The sequence below is a fragment of the Octopus bimaculoides genome, chromosome 6 (assembly GCF_046866305.1).
Source record: "Octopus bimaculoides isolate indiv1 chromosome 6, ASM4686630v1, whole genome shotgun sequence".
Lineage (NCBI taxonomy): Eukaryota > Metazoa > Mollusca > Cephalopoda > Octopoda > Octopodidae > Octopus > Octopus bimaculoides.
Window position 1 is genome coordinate 46,794,346 of NC_142933.1, and position 24,550 is coordinate 46,818,895.

General features: G+C 31.7%; 1 protein-coding gene across 9 annotated transcripts in view; it reads right to left on the reverse strand.

Annotated features, from left to right (window-relative positions):
• Positions 1-24,550, reverse strand: part of LOC106873536 (rab11 family-interacting protein 4A) — a 108,604-nt gene that overhangs the window by 58,479 nt on the left and 25,575 nt on the right. For 6 of the 9 annotated variants that reach the window (XM_052968868.2, XM_052968865.2, XM_089353826.1 and 3 more), the window contains exons 2-6: positions 21,829-21,928; positions 18,712-18,770; positions 10,501-10,700; positions 8,339-8,443; positions 2,505-2,573 (exon numbers count right to left, since the gene is read on the reverse strand). In XM_052968868.2, the coding sequence (XP_052824828.1) occupies positions 2,505-2,573; positions 8,339-8,443; positions 10,501-10,700; positions 18,712-18,770; positions 21,829-21,928 (533 nt within the window). The remainder of the gene's footprint in view (positions 1-2,504; positions 2,574-8,338; positions 8,444-10,500; positions 10,701-18,711; positions 18,771-21,828; positions 21,929-24,550) is intronic. The other 3 variants (XM_089353829.1, XM_089353828.1, XM_052968867.2) reach the window with 1 other exon arrangement.

Genomic DNA, 24,550 nt, shown 5'->3' on the forward strand with positions numbered 1-24,550 from the left:
TCCACCTCTTTTTTTCACTTCAGCAACCATACTTTTACTCAAACAGTGGGATCTCTGATAGATGACAACCCATCATTGGCTACATTATTTAATGTAGCAGTTTTTTTTGTTTGTTTTTTGCTCTGGGATGTGATGAGGAATATTTGGCTGCTATTCTTAGCTAATGCAACAACCATGTAAAGCAGGCATGAGTAACCTTTTCTGAGAAGCAGGCTAAACGAGATATGGCTCATCACCAGACAGATTACGCTATTAAAAAATTTTACGGTAATTTTTCATTAGGTGTGCCATTTAGAAGGTCCTGTGGGCTACAGTTTACTCTTGATTGACTTAGAGGCTCCAATATTGGCTCATGAAATCCTTTTGTTTTTTGCATTGTCAGCATTTTGTCCAAATTAACATTATCCTCTGCCAGTTTCAAGGAATTCACTTTAAACTTGGCCCATCAACAATTTCCTAAGACCTTTTGGTTTAGGAGAGCAGTGTTACACAAAATCATTGTGTTGAATGTAACACTTATCTACACTTAATAACTAAACAATGAACATATTTACAAAGCCTGGTAGTTTCAAACTCACAGCAACGAGTCCTTTTTGACCTGAAGCTTTCTCTATTTTCATGATTAAATATGATTAAAGTAACTTTAATAACCCATTTTTTTGGTTGCACCAGCAGTACATTTTCACTTCCACTCATATTTCTCATAGTAATTATTTTGCATCTCTTTCTTCACACTGTGACTAAGTACAAGACTGCCAATGATGCTTCAGACAAAATTCTTCTTAACCATTTTGAAACCACCCTACCTGAGATTACTGACTCTGGTTTTATGATAAAAACTTCTTGTTTTAAATTGATCTAAATTAAAACTTTCCAGATTTCATGTTAATTCATGTTCCCAACACCAAATGGTTACAGTTATTTCATTAAATTTTTTTATTATTCTTTAAAAATTAACTGAAACAAAGGCTGTGTATTTCAATAGAAATATGGTAACAAATGGGTTAATGACATCCTGCTTCATATAGCCAATACTTTAAAGTTTCCATTCTTACATGGCAGAATATCAACAAACCTCCTGCTCTGAGCTTCTTTTCACTTATAGTTGATTATTGTGTGCTTACTGATAAGGTAGGGATTCAGCTGGAAAAATCATACTTGTGCCACCATTGGAAATAAACCAAAGCATTGTTAGAACAATTGCTTTACAGTTTGATACTCTTACTACTGCTAATTTTTGAACTATGAAGTAGGAGGAATCTGATGTCAGGTATACAAAAACAAATAATGTTTTGAAGTCATAACATTGTCTGTAGTTCAGTACTTTAAACTCACAACTGCATTCAACAGAAGAAATTTAAAAAAAAAAAGTATCCACAGCAAAGAAAAATAGCCAGAGGCTGAGGAAACAAGTGAGTGCAGTCATCAACAAAACAATTTATAAATCTTGTGAAATAAAATAAATTTATGTAGAGTAAGGTGTATTCTGGTCTTTCAGATGAGACTTTTCTTTGAATAAAAAATATGTTGGATGACAAATAAAGCTGGAGATTTTTAAAAATTCATTTATTTCAAAGAAGAATACTGTTATCTTCATAGCAATTTCAACAGTACCCAATTTCCCAACCTACAAGTCCTTTTTAATCTATTCTTTCCTCTTTGGATAACTATAAGAAAAAATATTTCAATCCCTTTAACCTTTAGCTAACATTTTTTTGCAAAGAATCCTCAGAACATGTAATATAATTACCTTGGGTAAGAAATAAAGATTAAAAGTTTGAAAATTCTGTCATATAAATATGATTTAAAATTATTTTTAAATTGGTTATACAGTAACAAAAATGTTAAAAAAATTTGCATTAATGTGCCTACATGTTAATGACATCTACTTAATATTAAGCAGCAGATTCATTTAAAAACAAAACAAATTTTGAGTAACAGTTATAATATAGTAATCTTATGAACAATCTCAGTTGTATTTTGTTACTAAAAAATTAAATGTGTAAAGAAAAAAAAACTTAAATTTTAATTATTCTGTCATCTAAAAAGTTAAGAAATAAAAATGAAATTTTCATAGGGAAATAGAAGTATGAACAGGAAAAAAAAAAAAAAAAAAATCAAGTAAAAGCAATGAAAAATATAATCGTTATGCATCAAGAAAAACTGCAAGGGAGTGGATCTACATGGAACCATTTTACACCATGCAATATATCTTGTACTATGTGAAAAGTTCTAGAAAAAAGTCAGAAAAAGCAAAATGAATAAGCAAATTCACAAAGAAAAAGTGCAGAAACAAATAGATTGAAGACACAATATTGAAAAACCATCTAATCATAAATTGATTTCTGGTAATCAATCTCATCCAATAATTCCAAGGAAGTAAGAATTAAAGCTTGCAACAAAAAAAGAGAGTGTGAAATAAAAGGTGTATTTTTTTAAGGGGAGGTCTAAGCATAAAGCAAACTATACACAGCATGGCCTTAAAATAAGGGAGATTTAAGTACCAGATTCGCTTGTGATGACGAGGCAAAAGTTCTCTTCGATGACGAGCTTTTTTACAGTTAACACAGTTACTGAAAAAAAAAGTAGTTAATCACATCAACTGAATTGTTTAAACTTCTAAACTTTTTATTGAAATAGAGACAGATCAAAAGAAATTAGAATGATGCTAGTTTATATACTAAAACCATTTTAAAAGTTTATTAGCTAATTTTAAGACAGAATTTAATATCAAGATGTCTGATGCAGAACAAAATTAAAATTTTTTGCAAGAATCTATCAAGCTGTCATACTTTTAACATTAAACAATTATTTGTGACTTATTTTCTATTTATCTCTTTGAATTTCCAAAATTGACAGTAACTGAAAGTATTCATTGCATATAAATCAGAATCTTGCCAGGATTATCTAGATTACAGGTCATATTTCCAAAGTTCATAAAATGGGTACCAGTTGTTTAACCCCACATCAACCTTAATCTAGCAGACCTATGATCAAACCTGTTCAAGCTGTAACCAACCAGTCTATCTAGAGATATCTAGAACTTTTTAATTTAAAATTATCCAATGTCTTTCCATTTCTGAGGTAACATGTGATTTTAGAGAGGTTGAGTAACTATGAAGAGGCTTCCTTGTTGGTTCAAACAAGTATTATACAGGGTATGTATCAGTAAAAATTGCATCTTTCCTTACAAAATTTAGTTGCATAAAAACATAACTAGTTATCATCATATACAAAAATCTACTGTCCCAAATATCTATTAGTTTAGCATTCCAAAATTTCACATTAAAAGAATGCATATCGTACTTTAAAAATTCTTTTAAATATAAATTGATATAATTAGATAAAAGATATAAACACTTTAAGTAAAACGCTTTTTTCCTAGATTAAAATCTATACAGAAGAAAGTTTTAAAATCTCAAATGTAGTATTTAAAATAAAAATCAGTTAAACTTGAAGTTTTCCACTGAATATATTTTTCAATGATTTATAGTAATTTTTCCATGCTGCACAATTGAATAATTCATCCCACTGAAATATTTTAGACATATTCAATTTGTTGAGATCAGAATAATTTATTTTCCAAAATTGAAATAGATTTTCAGTGGAGATATTAAAATCTACATATTTTCAGTAAGTAAGCAAGTGTTTTAACTGTTTAGCTATAATGTATGCACATTTCTCTTATTAGAATAAATCTATTAATGAAAGAGCTAAATTGAAATTACACCATAACATATCCTAGAGTATTATATTAACTAATCCTAAATCGCTATTAGTTAGAGATTACACCATATATCAAACTGTTTGTGCCTTATTAATTATCCATCAGTATGAATAATTAAACAATGGCTGTCAACTGTCTAGGTTAGAAAGATATGCAGCTCCCTATATATGCTAAGCTCCCACCATGTAGCAGAATTAGGTTAAGCCTGTAACAATAGACAAACTAATCCACTCAAAGAGTGATATTTAATAAATAGGTAAATAAGGAGATTTTCTGAAAGAAAATAGATTTTGCTGAGAAAAAAATTTTTTTTTTTTTATCTTTACTGTAAATTTTTGTATAACAGAAAATATTTTCTAAGCAAAATTATTTTAAAAGCATATACAGGTGAAATCATGTTATAACAAATACCAATAAAAATGATTTCTGATAATTACATTTGTTTCAATCCCTGGTCATAACTCTTTTGAAACAACACTCAGAAAGAGAGATTCATAATGACAAATATTTAACAGATTGAAGCAAAAATCAAGCTCCTAGTAACCAAAATTTGTTGCTATATACAAAAATAAATTTAAAAAATCCCAAAAAGCTAAATTTATTTTTGATATGACAATCCTGTTAAATCAGACATTAAGACAATCTAGAATATTAATTTGGACACAGACAATTTCAGTTTGAAGGTTAGAAGTCCAGTCATCTTAACAATGAGTGAAACGCTATAACACAGACTTGTGTTAGGTGAGTGCTCTAAATACAAAGTTTTTTGTGTTTTTGTTGCTATTTGTTAGTGTATGTTACTGTCCAAAAATAGAAATATTGCAAAATCAAAACACAACAGTCCAGTTAACTTTGTTCTTTGCATATTCAGTCAAAATATGCAAATTTCAACTTTCAGGTCAATAAAGGATCAAAATTTATTTATCAATTTATCAAACATTACTAAAAGCAAAAGGATTTCAACTGTGATCATTTGGTCTCTTTTTTATGAAATCAGAAATTCTATTTTTTTTTTTTTTTTTACATTATAACAACAGTTTCTATTAAAAAAAATAGGATGGTCACAGTTCAAAAATTGGAAAGAAAAATCTCTTGATTAAAAAAAACAGACTGGTCAGTCATGGCTGGAATGCTTTTGTTCTTAGTAATGAATATGGTTGCAAAATCTGAAAAAATTCTGATCCATTGAAATGAGACAGGATGGTTTTTTTTTTTGTTTTCTTTAAAGTTTGTTAACTTGAATACATTCTAATTCTTTGCTGAGCTAACTGTTGAAATATGTAGGAAATATGTAGGAAATGTGCAAAGAATGAAGTATCATTGCATTTTGCTTTTTTTTTCATTTTAGCAAACTCATTATATTGAATTTTTTCATACCATATCAGTTTCAATTGAATAGAATTTTACCTATAATTTCAAAATGTTCCTTTGTTGTTTTTGTTCAGCCTCAAGTTAGCCTATGAAGTGCAGACTACTCAGACCCAAATTATCTAACATATTCTTTTCTTATTGGAATATAATTTGAGGGAGGTTTGTTTGCTATTTCTGGCAGTTTGTGCAGCTTTGTAAAAACTCTCTCACTGGTGACCCATTCTCCTGTTATCCATCAGTAAGCTCTTTCCTCAGATGAATTTGGTGAAAGCATTGTGGTTCTGAACATCAAAACTTTCAGCTGTGTCTGACATGCAAATATCCAATCAAAACTTCCTGTCTATGAGCCCCACTTGTCTCTTAGTAGCTTTTTATCAGAGTACACTATTGCTATGCTTGCTGATGGAGCTCTTTCTGACGAGTTTGATTTTGTTCTTACTATCTTCTTTCTATACATCAGTAACTTACCTGCTGTCACAATAACACCAAAATAGATGACATAACCCTTTATTCTCCAATCATGCCTTATTCACTCACAACCTAAACAAGACACCAAACATACTGCAAAACAAAAGAGGATCTTCACTACTGAATATTGTCTCTGTTTAGGGCAAAATAACCAAATGAGTGGATAGGATAGAGAGTGACTGTAGATAATGCATAAAGAGTGAAGAGGAAACAGTAACAGTAGAGAAACAATAACAGCAGAGAGAGAGAGAGAGAATGAAAGAGAGAGATGAATAGACATAGAAATGGTTGGTAGTGAGTGTAGTACATTTCAATAACGAGTGATCTGGAAGAGAGGGAACAATGACTAACAGTATAGAAGAGTAAAATTAAGAGAGTAAGTGGTATCAATAAAGAGGTGGCCTGAGAGGAGTGTAGTGGTGAGCAATACACATTTGTTGGTAGAGGATAGAGTAGATGGGGGTGGTATAAGATTCCTTCAGATTTAATTCAATCTGCATTACTCAGGCATTGCAATAGGAGAAAGACACCAAAGCAGTTGGATGCTAATAGTGACCAGAGGGAGAAGGGGATCGGGGTCCGCTGCAGAGAAGGGCAATGTTTGCTGGTAAGAAAGTGACAGATCTTAGTAAAGTGATTTGAGGTGGTGGGTTGTATCTGGAGCTAAAAGCTCTGCTGCAATGTCTCGTTAATCAAATGTCATAATTAGGAAGAAGAGAAGAATAGCAAAGTACAGGTGGTGGTAGGAGAGGGAATTATTGAGTGTAAACAGATCAAACATTTTCTCTATGTTCACAGGTGGTATGGTACAATGAATAGGAGTAGTGACAGAGAGATGAGAAAGGTATTGATTAAGTAAGAAAGGTGGCAAAAAGTGACTTAGAAGATACTAATAAGTAAAAAACCTAAAAGTAGAGATGAATATATACATATATATATATCCTAGTCTCCATTAATTCATCTCCAACTCTATTTTAACACAAGTTTTGTCAAGCTTGTATGGGTGGTTCTGTTTTCTTCAGCACTGTATACCATCAACTGACATGGTCTTTTGTCATCTCCTTCATGAGATCAGTCTTCAACACTTCATCCCAAGTCTTCTTGGGTCTCTCTTTTCCACTGATTTCATGGACTTTGAACTCTCTGCACTCTCCTCACACAGCTGTCACTCTATACATGAATGTTTGTACAAGTACAGTCTCAAGCACACTCTATGTTTTTTTTTCTTATACTCAGTATTTTTCTCAGCTAATTTGTACTCTAAAGTCCATGCACACTGATATCAGATACCCAGCAAAGCATGCCTATTTCATTTCTTTCAAGTTTTTACAAGTCTTCTGTATTCAATCCTCATACCTCACTTATGAAGCTTTGCATTTTGCACACAAACTTTGAGGGAGAAGCCTTTTTGTTGCCAGCATAGGTAATAGCTTCCTTAATTTCTTTTGCCTTGTTCATATTCTGGCTACTACATTTTCTGAATGGCCAACCTGCTGCTAATTTGATCATTTAAGAAACAAAAGTTATCAATTACTATAAGGGGGCCATCTGGACATTTGAGAAACACTATTTCTCAAATTCTCTCAATACTGAGCATAGTAATTCCTTTCATTGTATCAGGTCCTATCTTCCATTGAACTTACTAAAAGATTTTTGTTTTTGTTTTAAAGCCCTTCAATATGAGTTTCTGTTTCTATTTCGAAAATTTCTGTTCCAAATTTTTACAGTCTGTTATAAGAGCATTATCATACAGGAAATAGCTAGAACTGAGCTTATGAACTACCTGCATGCTAAGTTAATCATTAAGCTCATTGCTCACAACACCCCTATACATGACTCTCACAAGCCAATCATGATATCACAAGATAGCACAAAAGGGGCACTTAACTGAGGATATACAAGGGCTGCAAAGAAATGATACAAGCATGCTCTGCTGGCTGTTTAATGTTGGTGTGCATGAGCAATGGAACATAATTAAGCTGAGGTGAAAAACTAGGAATCAGATGTATGTATGAGAGAAGACAGAGCTGATATGGATGTGATGTATAAAGTGTATATGGACAGTTGAATAAAGAAGATATCCAAAATGGAAGGAGTTCGCAGAAAAGGAAGCCATGAGAAGAAGTGGTGAAAACTGACCTCAAGAGGCTGAGCCTTATAAAGGAGATGACAAAAGATAACAAATGGTATAATGCAGTGTCAGAGGAAACTCCTTCAACCCACACAAGCATGGAATAACAGACAAAATAAAGATGATGACATATATGCACACATACACACTTTCTGTAAAACTCTTTGCTACGAATAAATTAATATTAACATTGTGGAAAAGAAAAAAAACAAAAACAAAAATAGAATAAATAGAGAAAACAAAAAAAATGTAGAGAAGTCTTAAATGAAAATTTATTGACAGCTATGCCAAATTTTGCAGACATAACCATTAACTCGCTGGAAGAAAGTAAATTGAAGTGGTGTTTACAGTGTTTTTAGTCTACTGCATGTGACCTTTATCATTACTTCTTTGAAAGCAAATTATTCTGGAAAAAGAAAACTAAATTTTACAAGAGTGATTGAATATACTATTAGGATTCCTATGAAGTAAATTAAATTCTTACTTATTTTAAACTATGTGACCATTCTGTAAACAAAGAGTGAAGAATAAACATTCTAGCTTCTCATGTCAAAAGATTTCAGTTGAGTTTTATGTTATTCTGTATTAAAAATCCATATTAATTCAAAATGAAAATCAAAATGGTAAATTCAAATTCTTACATATGTCCTCTAGTGTGAGATGGGATGTCGGCTTCTGATTGAGACTCTAACTCTTCTCCTTCACCAAAATCTTCATAGTTATCTTCATCTGTTATGTCATGACGACTAAAATATACATTAAAAGAATTGTATCAAAATTTGAATTTAGTCTTCATTAAAATCCTAATTTAATTTGGTATTCTGCAGTACAATATTCAACCAATTTATAAATAACAGTATTATCAAATTTGATCTCATGATATAATAAATTACTGCTATATTGATCATTTCAATAAGTTACTAGTTCAATGTTGCATAAAACTTCTGACAGCATTTTTTTTTTTTCTTTCTTCTTAATGTCAGAAGAAATATATAAAATTTAACAACCTGATTAATGGATAACACAAATAATGTCTTAGGAAAAAAACAATTATGCACAAATAAAAGATCGATAAACAGCTTTTGTCATCAACTACCGAAAATAAATTAGTTCACTATTTGAATAACTTATCCAAGCTAGAACTTGTTTCATAATGGATTATACAAAACTTTGGAAATATAATTACCATATTACTAAAAAAATTTTATCAAGTTATGTAAATCTTGTAAAATAACTAAATTCTTATGAATATTACAATTTCATTGATTCACCACCTTAAGGCAGCAAATTGGCAGAATTGCTAGAACTGGACAAATTACCTTGCAGTATTTAGTTACATCCATTCTGAGTTCAAATCCTGCCAGAGTGCATTCTAACTTCCCTTCCTCTCAGGTTTATAAAGTAAGCACCAATCAAGAACTGGTGTTGATTTAATAGACTGTATCCACTCCTCCAATAATTGTGCAGTCAAATTCATAGCATTATAAATAGTGTAGTCTTTATTGTAGCAAGTATTGTAATACAGCAGAAAGTTTGCAGTCAGGTTTAATTCTCATTGAGGTACTACACGTTAATGCGCAGTTGAAACTATAGGTAGTGCATATGCTAATGCTCAAAAGCGAACATCCAACATTTTTGCTATTCCCACTTTTCTATAGCACTAATGTTTTTTATGATTAATTTGGATTCTTCATCAGCACTTCACTAAATACACAAACACTTAAGAAATGAACCAAAGAGGAGGAGCCTAATAATGGTTGCATGACCCACTTGAAATAGCAGTCACATTTTCCTCAAATTACATCCTATTATAGACACATTGAATAATGAATTCTAAGATTCAGAGCTGAGAAAAAAAAAAGATGAGATCACAGCTGGAACATCCTTGATCACAGGTCTGTTCAGTGGCAGTTCACAACAGTGAAGAAAGAATTATTTGATAAAGATTGGTTTTATCTTCTATCCTAATAAATCTGACAAGATAAGTACCTGTTATATATTGGTTCACAATATAAAACTACTCTTTCTACAAAGGAAAACAAAATCATATGATTTAATAAGAGGGAAAAATAGCAGACATTAGACTTTAGTAGTGTCTCTGAGACTGAAAGAGAAAAAGGAAGATACCTCAACCCACAGTTTATCCTCAGACTAAAGACTTGGTGAAAACACTTACAATAGAGCAAACTTCACTAAAGGCACCCAAGATAGCTTTTAAAATGTCTACAGCGTATTTTGTCATGGTATGGATAGCTGTAGACAACTTAGAGTTGCTAAAGATAGCTTCTTAAAAATAATCCTTTTGACAATAATCAAAAGCAGCACTGATAAAGCAGTTGTACCTGTAAATACAACTAACAGCCTAAGCAGAAGTTTTGCTTTATGGTGGTGTACTCTAAATTCAGTAAAGAGTGTGCACCCTGGTTATTTAGAATAAGCACACCATATCCCAGTATATCATAAGAGCAGATTAAATCACTTAGTATTAGGAAGTGCATTTAGCTGTTAAAAACTCCCTGAGAGAGTCCCAACTCATGTTAGCAAGGGGCAGGAGCTTTATAATTATCTTTCTATGCCAGCATGAGAAGACTGGGAGGAAAACCGATGCTTATCATCATAATGTGCATCACAAGTGGTAATGACCATCATCATTAAGTCCATTCCCTTCAACACTCAAAAACTTTGATATGAAAAATAATTTTAAATTACTTGCATAACAGAATTGAATTAAAATGCAAACAAGTGATACTCAAAAGTTTATAACATTTAAAAGAAAAAAAAAAAAAAATCTGAATTAATTTACCTATTTTCAGTTACTTCAGATGATCGGCCACTGATAAAACTATCTCTGTCATCTTCTGAAGCCACTTGTAATTGTACATCAAAATTGCCAACAGGAGTTGGAAAAAATTCAGTATTCAGTGAAGTGCATGCATCTTCATCTGTATTGATATCATATTCAGCATAAGTATTTGTACTGGTCTCAGAAGATTCAGCGTTTTTCTAAAATATAAAATATTTTTATAATCTTAAGAATATAGAAATATACTTCATTCTTAAAATTGCTTTTTTGCCTTAAAAAATAACGTATACAGAAAACAATATAATAATTAACAAAATTTGAGCTGCATTAAGATGTTAATTTTTTAAAACTTTTTGAGAAACTAAACTACTCACCCTCACATAAATATTAAAAAAAAAGCAGTTCAATTTAATAGTAAAACCATAGATAAATACATGTACTCTTTATTACTAATTACTGAGTGAGGAAAAAGTTTTATTTACATGCAATAGAAATTATGACAGTAAAATATATCAGATGATTTAAGAATACAATTGACTAATGTTTATCATTCACTGTTATGACTAACATTTTTAGAGTTCTATCTGCACAACTTCCTTGCAGAACATTCCTTGCTTTGCAAGAAGTGGTCATTTTGACAGTATCAACACTAACAATTTTTTAAAAATCATGTATAGCAAGTGGTTTTCCCATTTTGAACATCTTATTTGTTAGTGAGAAACTAACTCACAAACAGATAAGCAGTTTAGTGACTTTCAGTCCAGAGTTAAAAATCAAATCAAAAACTTGGTTTCACTTTCCACTCCCCACAATCGGGAGCATGTCACTGATCTGATCTCCCAATAATTTCGGGTCACAAGAGAATGCTTGCTCCATAATTTCTTTTGAATTTAGATTGTATTTGTATTTATTGAACTGACAAGGAAGAAAGAAAACCACTCCAGAGAAGACAAATCAAATGTACAAGAAAAATCATGAAATCATTAAACCCAAGACAAATATTCTCCATAACTTTCTTTATTCTCTAACAGTTTTATGCATTAAAAAAAAACAAAAATCTCAATTTTCAATTTTAAAAATATCATCACATTTCTAGAAGTTGTTATTGGATCACTGTTAACATATATCATTACCTATAAAGAGTAAAAAAACCCAAACAAAACTAGGCATTCAGGAAAATAATCATGCATTTTGCTTCCTTCTGAGAGAAGTAAAAATCAATTTGTATTTATTAGCTTTGAAATTACTAATGCAGATTAATATTTAAAACCATGTCTTTTTTAAGTAATTAATCATAATAACTAAAACCTGTATCGTGAACATTTTAGAAATGTTTCAAATCATCAGTATATAAAAATTATGAATATATAGGTATTGAACTATGAAAAGTTACTAACACCTCTATTTCATTTGATGATTTATTCACTTACAAAAAAAAAAAAAATTATTACATTTCACTGGAATTAATTAACTAGTGATTCAACTTTCATATAAATTATAACTGACTGATTATTTCGAAAAATTTGTCAAAAAATCTAAACCTCAGTAGTTAAAATCCACGATGTCAATTATTGTTCCAATATATGAAAGTAATCATTAGTTTTTCATACAGGTTTTAGTTGAAATGACTTGCTTTGCTCAAACACGGAATGTACCAAAACAATATAGATTTAAAAAGAATATTTTGTCACAGTAGGTATAATTTGCATTAGAAGAGTATAGAGAAGAAATTGATGTGTATTGCATTAAGCAGGATTGTTTCACTTTTTGTTTATTGGAAGATAAATTAAAAAATTTAAAAAATCAACTGAATTTCATTTCTACAATATACTAAAGTAAAATATTCTTTACAATAATTTCTTAAACAAAATCATGCAACATACTAACAGAATACTACATTCTTTCTTAAGCACAGCTGCAATTTTTGTAAGAGAGGGATAAACGCCAATTGAAATCACACCAATATAATGGTATGATTTCAATTGCCTTTATTTCTCACTTAAACTTATTTTATCATTCCCAATCAAGGTTGAAAGACAAAGCTGACCCTGGTGGAATTTAAGTATACAACTCAAAAGAGAGACTACTGGTAGGTGGGTTCTCTTTTGAATTTGATGACGAGCAGTCAATCGGTCAATCAACTGAATGCTCATCATGGAATTAAGATGTAAGTGGCAAAGTATTCCTCAAACACATAACCTTAATGTAATTCTGAGGTTAAATCAATGCAACACATTGTGACAAGGTTGGACCTTTGAATTACAGCCATAATAGAGAGATGTGGGAGGAGAAGAGCTTTCCCAGCACTAGACTGAGACTTTATCACCACTAAAAGTATAAAAGCAAAGTTGACTTCGGTGAGATTTTAATTCAGAAAACAAAGAGCCAGAATGAATACTACAAGGCATTCTATCTAGCATTCTAACAACTCTGTCAATTCTCCACCTCAGACAATACTATATACTGTATGTCAATTACACCAGCATAAGATATTCCCAATGTATTTACATCCATAACATTATTATAGGTGTATTAACAACTATTCAAAATACACATGAGAATAGAATAAAGCAAAGTACATATTAATTTCAAAATTTTTTTTAAGGTGGGTTGTTAATGCAATAATATTTTTAGTGCTTAAGTTTACAGGAAATTATTTGCCATTTAAGATTAAATCTAACATTATATAATCATTTGTTCAAATTACAATTTGTAAAAGAAAGAACAGCTGTTTGAAAATGTTAAAAACATTGCCATTAAAATATAAAGAAATAAGGAAAAGTTGAAAAGAGAAAGTGGAGGAGGAAAGGGGAAGAAGTACAACTATGATCAGTTCATTAGTGATAAAATCATTCTTTGAACAAGTGAAAAGTTCTGCTCCAATAATTTGGAATTACATCTCTTTCCATTTTGGAATATCCACTGACTGCATGGCTATTGCAATAATAACAGTTGCAACGGTGTATTTCTGGAATAATTTAATGATATACTCCATTCTGAGTTGAAATGTAATGTCTTCTGTCTTGACAATTAGTAAATACTTTTCCCTGAGTATAGATGCAACGTTCAGAAAATGTGCATAAGAAAATTTTTTCATTAAATTTGTATTGCACTATTAAATAATAATTTCGTAAAATCCAGAAAATGAAGTCCATAAATCGATATTTAATCACAGATTATTTCTCCATGTATTTTTACAAACAAAATTTAGATAGTTCCGGTGCAAATTCAGATTGAATGCAAGTGTATCTTTTATCCAAAGTAACTCTTCCAATTGCACTTCAATGTAATGAATTAATTAGATTAACAATTAAAAGAAGTGGTTTTCATAAACTATTCATTGAACGAATATAACAGCAAACACAGTTTTGGTTTCTCTTAACACGTGAACTTCATTATAAACAAAATCATTAGATGATGTAATCCAACTGATTTGAAAGTTTCTGTCTTATTTACTTACTGAGGATTGATCAACTAATCTAATTTGATATTAGAAATAATCCATCAAAAGGTCATATTAATTAGAATTCATCAATAAACAACCAAATATTACTGATGATTATTTATATTCACGAGGTTTATCAGTTTCTACATGACGACATTATTTAAAGCTACAAAACTATAAGATAAAGGCTCTTTCTCAAGCAAATTTTCAGTATATTTAGATATTACCAAGTACACCAAATGAATAATTTAAAAAAAAAAATCAGATTCAAAATAACTTGATAAACGGTATATTTAAATATAAAACAACTTGTTAGTTTGTTAAGCAGAAGTATCTTTTCTAATGGGAGAATGACAACTGACATACTCAACACATTATGCTACAAGTGCTTACAGCATTGAGCTTGCAGAAGCAGCATTTTGTCTGTCTTTACATCTTGAGTTCAAATGTCATTGAGGATGCTTTTGCTTTTTACCCTTTCAGGGTTCATGAAATAAGAACCAGTCAAGTACTGAAGTCGATATAATGAACTAACCCCCTCCTCCAAAATTTCAAGCCTCGTGCCAATAATTGAAAGGATTATACAAGAAGTGCTTATTTTATAAAGAAATGTAGAATTAAGAAAATAACAAAAACAGAAAAAGACAAAACAAAGAAGGAAATCAACCGAAACCAACAAGAGAGTCTAAAACCTCATAGCCAACTTTATATCTAATCCCCCCCACCACTGCTGTCATTTTCCTGCTCTGATACAACAAAAAATTATGGTGACAAAATAACCGGATTAAGTTCTATCCAGTTCTATAGATATGTTACATTTGAAATATATCTAAAAATATATATGTAAAGAAATATCCAGAACTTACTTTTCAGCTCAATAAACTGGAAACTGAAATTCAGTAAAGTGAAAAATGCCTTCCGCTTGGTCACAAACAAACTCCAAAAGAATTTGTTGTTTCACAATTATTAATCAACTTCATATTATATTTGGGGACATAAGTAAATGTAGGAATATATGTTGTGTATACATATGAATATGTGTGCTACTACTGCTGTTGCCATCGCCACTACTATCGTCATCATCATCATCATTTAAGATATGTCTTCTGTACAGGTATGAATTCAACAATTTCAGATCTGATAAAACAGAGGAGTGCACTGAGCTCTAATGTCTACTTTAGTATGGTTCCTATGGATGGATGTCCTTCCTAACATCAACCATTTTACAGTGTTCCAGATGGTTTTCCATGGCACCAGCACTTGTGAAGTCACCATGTTGATTCACAAGATTATAAAATACTCCTCAACTGAGTGTAAGAAGAGAGGGAAGGGGCTTTATGCTAAGTATTGAGAGGTTAAAGTATAATAGAGGGATCAAAAGTAGCCCTTTTTTTTTTTGCTGAAGAAGATCATAGCTACCTTGCATTATATAAAGGGAAGGTGGTAGCAACTGGGATGGAGCTGGAAAGAAAGTAAAAGATGGTGGTAATGAGGCATCAGTGCATACCCTTAGGGTACAATAAGATGAATAAAAGAGAGTGGCGAAAGAAGATCAGAAAGGGTGGGTGGGTAAAATTTGAAAGTGAGGGAGGAGAATGAGAGATGGTTAGAAATGGGATTAGAAGAGAAATGGTGTCAAGGTGATAATAGAAATGTTGTCAAGGTGATAATAGAAGTACAGAAAGGATGAAGAGCAGCAGAATAAACCTGTAGACAGGGTAAGGATAAGAGATAAAAAGATTACAGGTTTGGTGAGTGGGTGGATAAAGGTTGTATAAGCATGGGGGTGGAGAGAGAGAGATATGTTGAGTGATAGAGATGGAGGAGATCAGAGTTATGTAAGGGTAAATATGAGTGGTGAACAAAGGTGGGATGTGGTCAATGGCAGATTTGAGACAGTGTTAAGATTGAATTAGAGGTGAATATAATGCATGGTGAGGGTGACTGTTAGCAGAAATTGAAATGGTGTTAAGAATGAAGTATGTTTGCCAAAGAGGATGTAGCTCAGGGGAGAGGGAAATATAACTGCTAGTACAGAAAGGGTGCTCAGTGGAAAATAAAAGTGGTGAGTGACAATGTTGATGATGAGGGATGGGTGTTTAAAAGGAAGTGATTCTAGAGAGACAACTTGTAGCACAGAAAGGAAAATGGAATTTTCAGTTCTACTTTCATTAAGTTCATTACATCAGAATAATAAAGTAGTTAGAAGAGTGATTGTGGGATGAAAGAGTGTTGGGGAAGGTTTGACAAGAACAAATAGGGTGCAGAGCCCAGTTGTATGTATACTTAATACTTTTAGAACCATAGTGGTGAGCACAGCATATTACCAATCATCTTAGTTATTAACATCTACTCCATGAGACTCAATGTCTTGCAATTGGCCTTCCCTACTTCATCTCATGTCTTCCTAGGTAGTTTTCTTCCCCGGATTCCATCCGCATTAAACGATTTGCATTTCTTTATACAACTGACCTCATCCACATATCTCACATGTCCATAACCACATAGTCTTCTTTCTTGCACACCACATCTGATTCCTCTTATGTGCAGTTTTCCTCCCAACACGTGTGTACTCCATCATTCATGCATACTGACAATGCACATCTGGCAGAGCATGCTTGCTTCATTTCTTTCTAGTCTTTAGTTTGTTAGCAACTATCATACAGTTTGCCTTTCATCCTGAGAGAGAAGCCTTTTGTTATCAACAATGGTAATAGCTCTCTGAACTTTCTCTCGCCAGGCTATTATACTTTCAGAACATCCGCCTTCACTGCTAATTATGTCAGATAGCAGATGGATCCTTTTGGCAATTTGATAATATCTATTTCCTGTGTGTTCTTAGTGTTTATAGCTCCAGCACATAAACTCATACAAAATCTACTAAATCTGTTAAACTGCCTATAGCACACCTTGTGTGTCCTTAGCTTAAGGAAAATAGAATCCTGTCGGTTTTCTTGCTTACTAACATTTGGTCTTTGCTAAGTTAACTATATAAATGAAAAAAATTTGAAATAAATATTTATGTATAGCACATTAATGAATCTTACATAAATATTGTATAAATAACAAAGGAAGTAATTATTTAAATTTAGTACATTAGGATTAAATGTTCTTAATTTTCTCTATATTACCTACTTCTATAGGAAATGAGCATTCAAAAATGTCCAGTTTGAATCTTTACTTTTCTTAAATATTAGCTTCGGTAATTTTCCACTGCCATCTACTTCAGCATACTTGATAGATAAACAGCATTACAGTGGTGATAGTCATTTAACCTCAGGCTAGACTACATTGAGATGACATAGTACTAATAGCAGCAGAAGTAATTTTCTTTATATAACATTAGTCCAGTTATATAATACAATGAAAATCAAAGTAATTAAAATCTATTTTCACTATCCTTATGTAGGATCTAGATTTGTCTGAATACTCAAACTAAGAAGAACCTGTAAGCCATACAAAAGTTATTTGAGCAACAGACTATTTAGCAGATGTTTATATGCTTTCTTTTGATTTATATTCCAACAAAAATATTTTTCCATTTTTACTGCTTTCAGTCCTTTGACTGTAGCTGTGCTGAGACACTGCCATTTGGTAAGGAGGATGAAAGAAAAACAAAACTGCACACAACATGAACCAACAACAAATATAGAAAAAAGTTAAGAATTGGAAAACTAAATACTTTTGATACACCAAATTATGGTGTTAATGCTGAAACTAAAATAGCAATGCATTGTGCACTATTGCACCTCAGAAGAAATAAAATCCAAAAGTCCAGGTCTATTTTGGAAGAATTACATTTATAATATCCATCTACCTAACATCATCACTAAAGAGGAAACCTCAATGTAGTCACTTGAGTTACAAAAGATAGCAGCTAAATCTCTCTTAATCACACCATACTGTCTTGAAAATTAGGACATATTGCATAATACAACCCTAGATACACTGTATCTAAAAAAAAATGAGATGGTAGAAGTTGGAATGTTTTTGTTTTTTTTATCATACAACTACTCAAAATCAACATGAGACACCAATACAAATTACAAGAAAGGCTTTTTGAAGAATGTTTTAACTTAAACCACTGTTAATTCTAATAGCTGAAATTATTTAGTTTCAAAGAAGATAAAAGGAGAATAAATAGTTATTGAGTTCTCAGACCTTATGAATTTGTATATATTTACATAATTGACAAAAGCTCAAGCATCGACCATGATACATTGCAATCATCATCATCCACAAATTAAAAGCTATTGGAGAAGCAACACTGACTTAATATTTAAAAGGAAATATGATCGTTTAACCAATTATTTCATGGTATATCATCAACAATTTTACAGGTACTACTAATATCTTTGATGTTAACTGTAGGAAGTTCAATAGCAAAACAGCTGAAGCATCTAGAACATAAACACTTATGAAAAACAAATTAGTATGGTAACTCAGTATTTTAAGTACTTTTAATAATTGACTAGAACATTAACTCTTTAGCATTCAGATTACTCTGTCAAATGTTATGCTTATTTGCATTGTTTTGAATTAATCATGCATTATCTCATAGCTTTGCAATTCTGATGATGTGATTGCTTATTTTTAGAATGATATTGTATGTTCAAACCAGCCAGATTTGAGAAGCCAGATCTGGCTAGTTTGAATGTAAAACAGGTATGATATCTGGGCTGGATATGGCTGGCTGGTTTAAATGTAAAAGGGTTAAGTAATTTTAGAAATATTATTTTGATAATTGTTATTATAATTTAACTTACTTCAAAATTCAATTCATCATCAGATACATCTGACCAACTCCTTTTTATAAGATTGTTACCTAAAAGAATAAGAAACAAAACCTTCAATTATATCCTTGAAACACAAATTTACCAAATTATTTGATAAAATTATAATGTAAACATTTTGTAGCTTGTAAAAGATTACACAACAGCTCTTTCTATCTACAGTTTGTTTGGAAGTACATAGCATCTCAAATTTTCAATAAAATTTACCTAGTATGAGAGGAGGAAGAAAGAGAGGACAAGCTCACAACTGTGTACATGTATGTGCACAATAGTGAGCTAGCTCACTCTCTGTATGCACACACATGTGTATTTAGGAGTGCATGTATGTGTGTGTGTAAATTGTTTTGTTCTTCCAAAAATGTATGGAAAACATAATGTATACTTAAACAGTAGATTTGTAGTGTTCTAACTTATTTCTAAATAAGGGTCTATTCATATATTATTTTCTGAACAATAACAATTACTAGTTATCCAACATTAACAATTTCTAGATATTCAACGTTTATTTAATGCAGGTAGGTATATACTGTTCAAATACTACTGTTCTATGTTATCTTTTCTGTTATATATGTACAGTAATGTATTGCTCCTTTACTTTTGGTAAATGGCAAAAGTAAAATATTGGAGCTTTTTTTTTTATTTTTCAATGCTTATTTTTGATTTCATATTAAAAAAAAGATAATAATCAAAAGGTTTTATCCCTACCATTTATCATGCATGTGTTAGAGAAGTGTACATTGTCCATTTTCTGAGGACTGTACATCTGAACAATATATAAACATTCAAATATTTACAATTCTCATGAGAAACTAAGTTTACACAAAATATTGATTGGCCTTCTTAAAATTTTCTTCTTCCTCTCTGCTGCAGTTTTTGACAGGTTTTTAACAATTGCTTTATATTACACAGTAACTTATAATTTCTTATTGAAACTACTCTATAGAGGGTTTTATTTGAGGATCTTTTTTTCCAGATGTAGTTTTACCAAATTTCTATATGCTACAGTTTTCAGGGGTGGTGGTGGTGCTATTCTTACTTTTAGTTCTTTACTAATATCTTGACATTTTGGTAGATATATGGTTCAATAAACCTCTGTGTTTCATGACTGTTTTTAGTATTGACAAATTAATCAAAGATGTGTGTGGTCATTCTAATACATATTTAATAACATAACAGGTTCTCAAGATGTATAATGAAGTAGGGTGCAGAGGAGTTTAATGCAGATAACTTTAGTGCATGCGTAGGTGTGTGAATGAGAGAGAGAGAGAGAGAGAAAGAAAGCAAATGTGTGTGTATGTGATTTCCATTGGCTGAGCTAATATGTAGTTCTAGTAAGTAGAGATTTATTACTGGTTTATTTTTCTTCATATGATATTCTGTCTTGAATAGCCACCAGTTCTTTTCTGTTTGCTGTGTGTCCTTTGCAAACATTTATTTCACCAAATGCAAATTTAACATCATTTGTGAATTGTGATGGCAAACAGAAGTAAAGTTTTTACTTTACACAGATAAAAAAAAGAAAAACATTGAAGAAAGTACTGAAGTTATTGTTTGATTATAGAGCTGTCTCTTGAATGGTATTTTAACGGTTCAAGTTTTAAACAGTACTTCTCAATGCTTCAAAATACATATTTCTACCTTCATTCTTGCAGCACACATATTTCTACCTTCATTCTTGATCACTTGCTCTCTCTCTCTCCTCCTCTTGTGTTTCCTCTGACTAGGTAACCAAGTATCTCCTTTACATCAGCACACCAGTTTCTGGCCCTTTTTTGTACTTCTCTCTCTCTCTCTCTCTCTTCCTCTCACTCTATCTTTCTTCTCTCTTTCTCTGTCACTCTAATCTTCTTGCTGTCTCTCTGCCACTCTAATCTTTTATCCTCTGACACAAGTTCCCCTCCTCAAATGCTCCTGCCTCTCTCACAATTCCTTGTCTTGTGAGTTTACTTGGTGACCCTGCCAGTGCTGGTGCCACAGAAGAAGCATTCTGTCCACACTGTAAAGTGGTTGGCATTTGGACGGCCATCCAGCTGTAAAAATCATACCAAAACTAACCTCACCTGTACTAGTGCCATGTAAAAAGCACCGAGTCCACTCTGTAGAGTGGTTGGTGTTAGGAAGGGCATCCAGTCATAAAAATCCTGCCAAAACAGACACAGTAGTCTAGAGTAGTTTTCTACCTGGCCCGCTACTGTCAACTGTCCTACCCATGCACGCATAGAAGACGGACATTAAATGACGATGATAATGATAGTGTTGATATGCATGTTATTAATGCAATCAGTTGTCTGCCAGACCACAAGGGCTTCATGGAGAATACTTAATTAGCTGAGGTTTTATTGTATGAAGTACAGGAAAGAAATCTCCATTAGAAGGGATACTAGTCTAAATAGAGTATAACATTCAGGCAATGAATAAAAAGAATGTTTTGTTGGAGTGTAACTGAAGAAAAGTGTATCATCATCTGATGAATAGGCTGTTGCTCAAATAACTCATTGTAGAGAATAGGATGATTGTATTCCAAGATGCATGGGGTCAATGTTAGCCAACAGCATTCACACAGTGGGATTGAAACCTTAACCACGTGGTTCTGAAGCAAATTTTTTAGCAACACAGCTATGCCTGCACTTATATATACACACATGCTTTTCTTGGGCTATGTTTTTTCCATTTCTCCAGACCTTTCTTCTCTCCTCTTTCTGATGAAGAGTCATGCTTGAAAAGTTACACCCCCACTTTTTTACCATCTTAAACTGAGTGTTAACATAATACTTTCACTATGTGTGTCCTTTTGACTTTTGTTGTTTTTGCTTTTATTTTTGATTTGCCTGAGAGAGAGAGAGAGAGAGAGAGAGAGAAAGAGAGAGAGAGAGAGAGAGAGAGAGAGAGAGAGAGTGAGAGGGAGTATGATGTATGAATATAAAAAATATACCCATGGTAATTAAGAGCTTAATAATACATCATTAAACTCCAATACATTATTACAATGCATACATCCAGACAGAAGCTACATAATCAACTGTAACATTCTGGAAATGAGATTTATATCTACATCATAAACCAATATTAAAAGCTGTAAAAATCCCTTACCTTGTAATGATAATATCCGTTGTACACCTTGACAGAAGTCACTAAAGTTAATTTTGCCCTTTTTCTCAGGGTCTAAGAATTGAATAATTCCGTGTAATTCCTGAAAAATATAATTTTGTATATACTAATTCGGTGAAAAAATACTTTTGTATTATTATTATTTAATTTATTTAAATTATTCTGAGTAAATGAAGCAATGTCAATTGTCTCAAAAGACTTGACTAATTTCAAATGTTGACTATGTTGTAATATTTGAAACAGAAAAAGAACACAGTTTGATAGTTAACCAGATAAAGAGTGTTGATGTGCATAATTAGGGAGGTCTGGATGTATATACAAGCTATTTTGTTCCAAACATAAGCTGTATGCTAAATTAGGTAACATTGTAGAAAAAAATGTACAAAAAGATACATACACTTTCAAAGATATCAATAAGTTTACATTCCTAATTAATAAAAAACATCACACTTGCATTACATTTTGTTATTCTATTAATAATCTTCAATAATACTTCCCTGAGTACATGTACCCACTAAACAAAATGAAATTTTAAATTATCAGCATAAAAATTCTTCTCTTCAAAATTCTTCTTTCAAATGTTTTCCCATTCTTTTTAGTATTGTCATTAAATCTTTAAGACCTGACATATCTGGTTCTTTTAGAAGATTTCCATCTCAAACACTTGTTTATATCATCACTCTACTTCATATCTAAAATGCTAAACTTATACTACCAATTAAATTATGCCAGAATCATTAGCTATAATAAGTAGAGTACTGTGTCCTATACACTTCAACATATAAATTTACTTCAAAAAGCTTGGTTTCACTACATGTGGCCATACAGAAGCATCTGCATGTCATTTTACATCTCTGACTAAATTAAAACAGTTAAAATAGATTTATGTGCTACTCAAAGAACAAAGAATAAAAGTTGCAACACCAGAAATAATAATTTTCTTTCTTAATAAACTCAAGATTATAGACAAACCTATTTATCTTGCAAGAGATAAATCAATTTTGTTATAGTGGACTAACACATAATTATCAACCAACATATAAACCAAATGGTAAATTACTCCTATAGTTATGATTTGCATAAGGAATAAAAAAATTCCTAACCTTTATAGTGGACTAACACATAATTATCAACCAACATATTAACCAAATGGCAAATTACTCCTATAGGTATGATTTGCATAAGGAAAAAGAAATTCCTAACCTTTAATTAGGCTCAAGTTCTTGTTTATTTCACTGTAGTTTCCATCACTGAAACTTATGGTTCTCTCCATTCTTCAATATCAGTCCCAAATCATCAGAAGATACAAACATTTCAGAACAAATGTGCTCATGCTATTTCTAAGGTTCTTTTCAAAATCATCCTGATTGTTAAGAGTGTCAACTTCTGGGCCTCTTATTTGATTGACTTTTCCTAATATATATTCCTAGGAACTGCTTTAATTCTTATTAGCAGCATTCATTGAAGAAATATATATATAAAACATTACAGGTAGTGGTAAATTATTGCATATTCTAAGTTTCCAATCATTATAAACATTAAATAAAGGCTAAAAAATTTTCATTGGCTATGTATATTATTTTCTGGACTGATGAAAGTATACTTTTCATTGGTTTTGGAATGACTGAGTAGTAACTATACAATGTAAATGTTTGATAATCAACACCATAGTCATCCTGTATTTTGTTTATTGATCTCAAGAGTTACTAAACTCATGCATTCTGCTATCCAATCACTCTCAAAAAAGTCTCTACAAATTATAAATTGATTTTTTTTCACCAACAGGTCTATACAAAACTGTACATAAGGTAAGTTGTAAACAATTAGTCTACAATAAACATAATAGTCAACAATTGGGTTTGGATGACCATACAACCTAGTCATAACAGACATTAAGTCACAAGCATATCCCATTAGAGACAGACAAAATAGATATTTCACTGCAAGATTGCACACCTTAAATACGTTAGTCAGCATATATAAAACAGGAGGCTTTAAAAACTTTGTTTCAGAATAAATGTTGTTTATAAAGTATCATTAGACATGACAATAAATTGGTGATATAATTCTTAAGTATCAAGAAAATTATTTTCCTCTATTATCAAAAAGAAAACAAAAAACAAAAAAAAACTTCTAAATAAGATGGAGGTAAAAGTGAGTGCAGGTATGGTGGTGTGGTTAAAGCTGGTTTCACAACCATGTTATTCTGAGTTTGATCCCACTGTGTGATACCTTGGCTACATATAACTTTACCAACTCAGCTTTTTTCATTGTCTGCCTCTCATTTGCTTCTTCAATACAAATGGAGAATTTTAACAGAACCATCTGCTTGGCCACTGTAATCAAGCACAGAAAAAGGTTATCTCATCCCTCCTCCTATGGCATCCTGCTGGAAGTGTTTTCTCCAGGAAACTGACATTTCCAGATACTGTATCTCGGGACTCAGGGCTGGATATTAGAGATCGGAACACAGTAGACGACCGTGTAGTGTGGAAGGGGATTGTCAATGGAGTTGGTTGAAGGATGATGATGATGAATGGTATTAACATCAGAGTTTCTAGGAACTTCAACTGCTTCGCCAGGTCAACTTTCAGCTCTTAGTCTTGCACCGTTGCAAATAAGCCTAAGAAGGTGGACATCAAGAGCAGCCAAAGAGATTTTGGGGTTGCAGGAGTTTAGTTATTGCAGCACTTCCACAGTCACC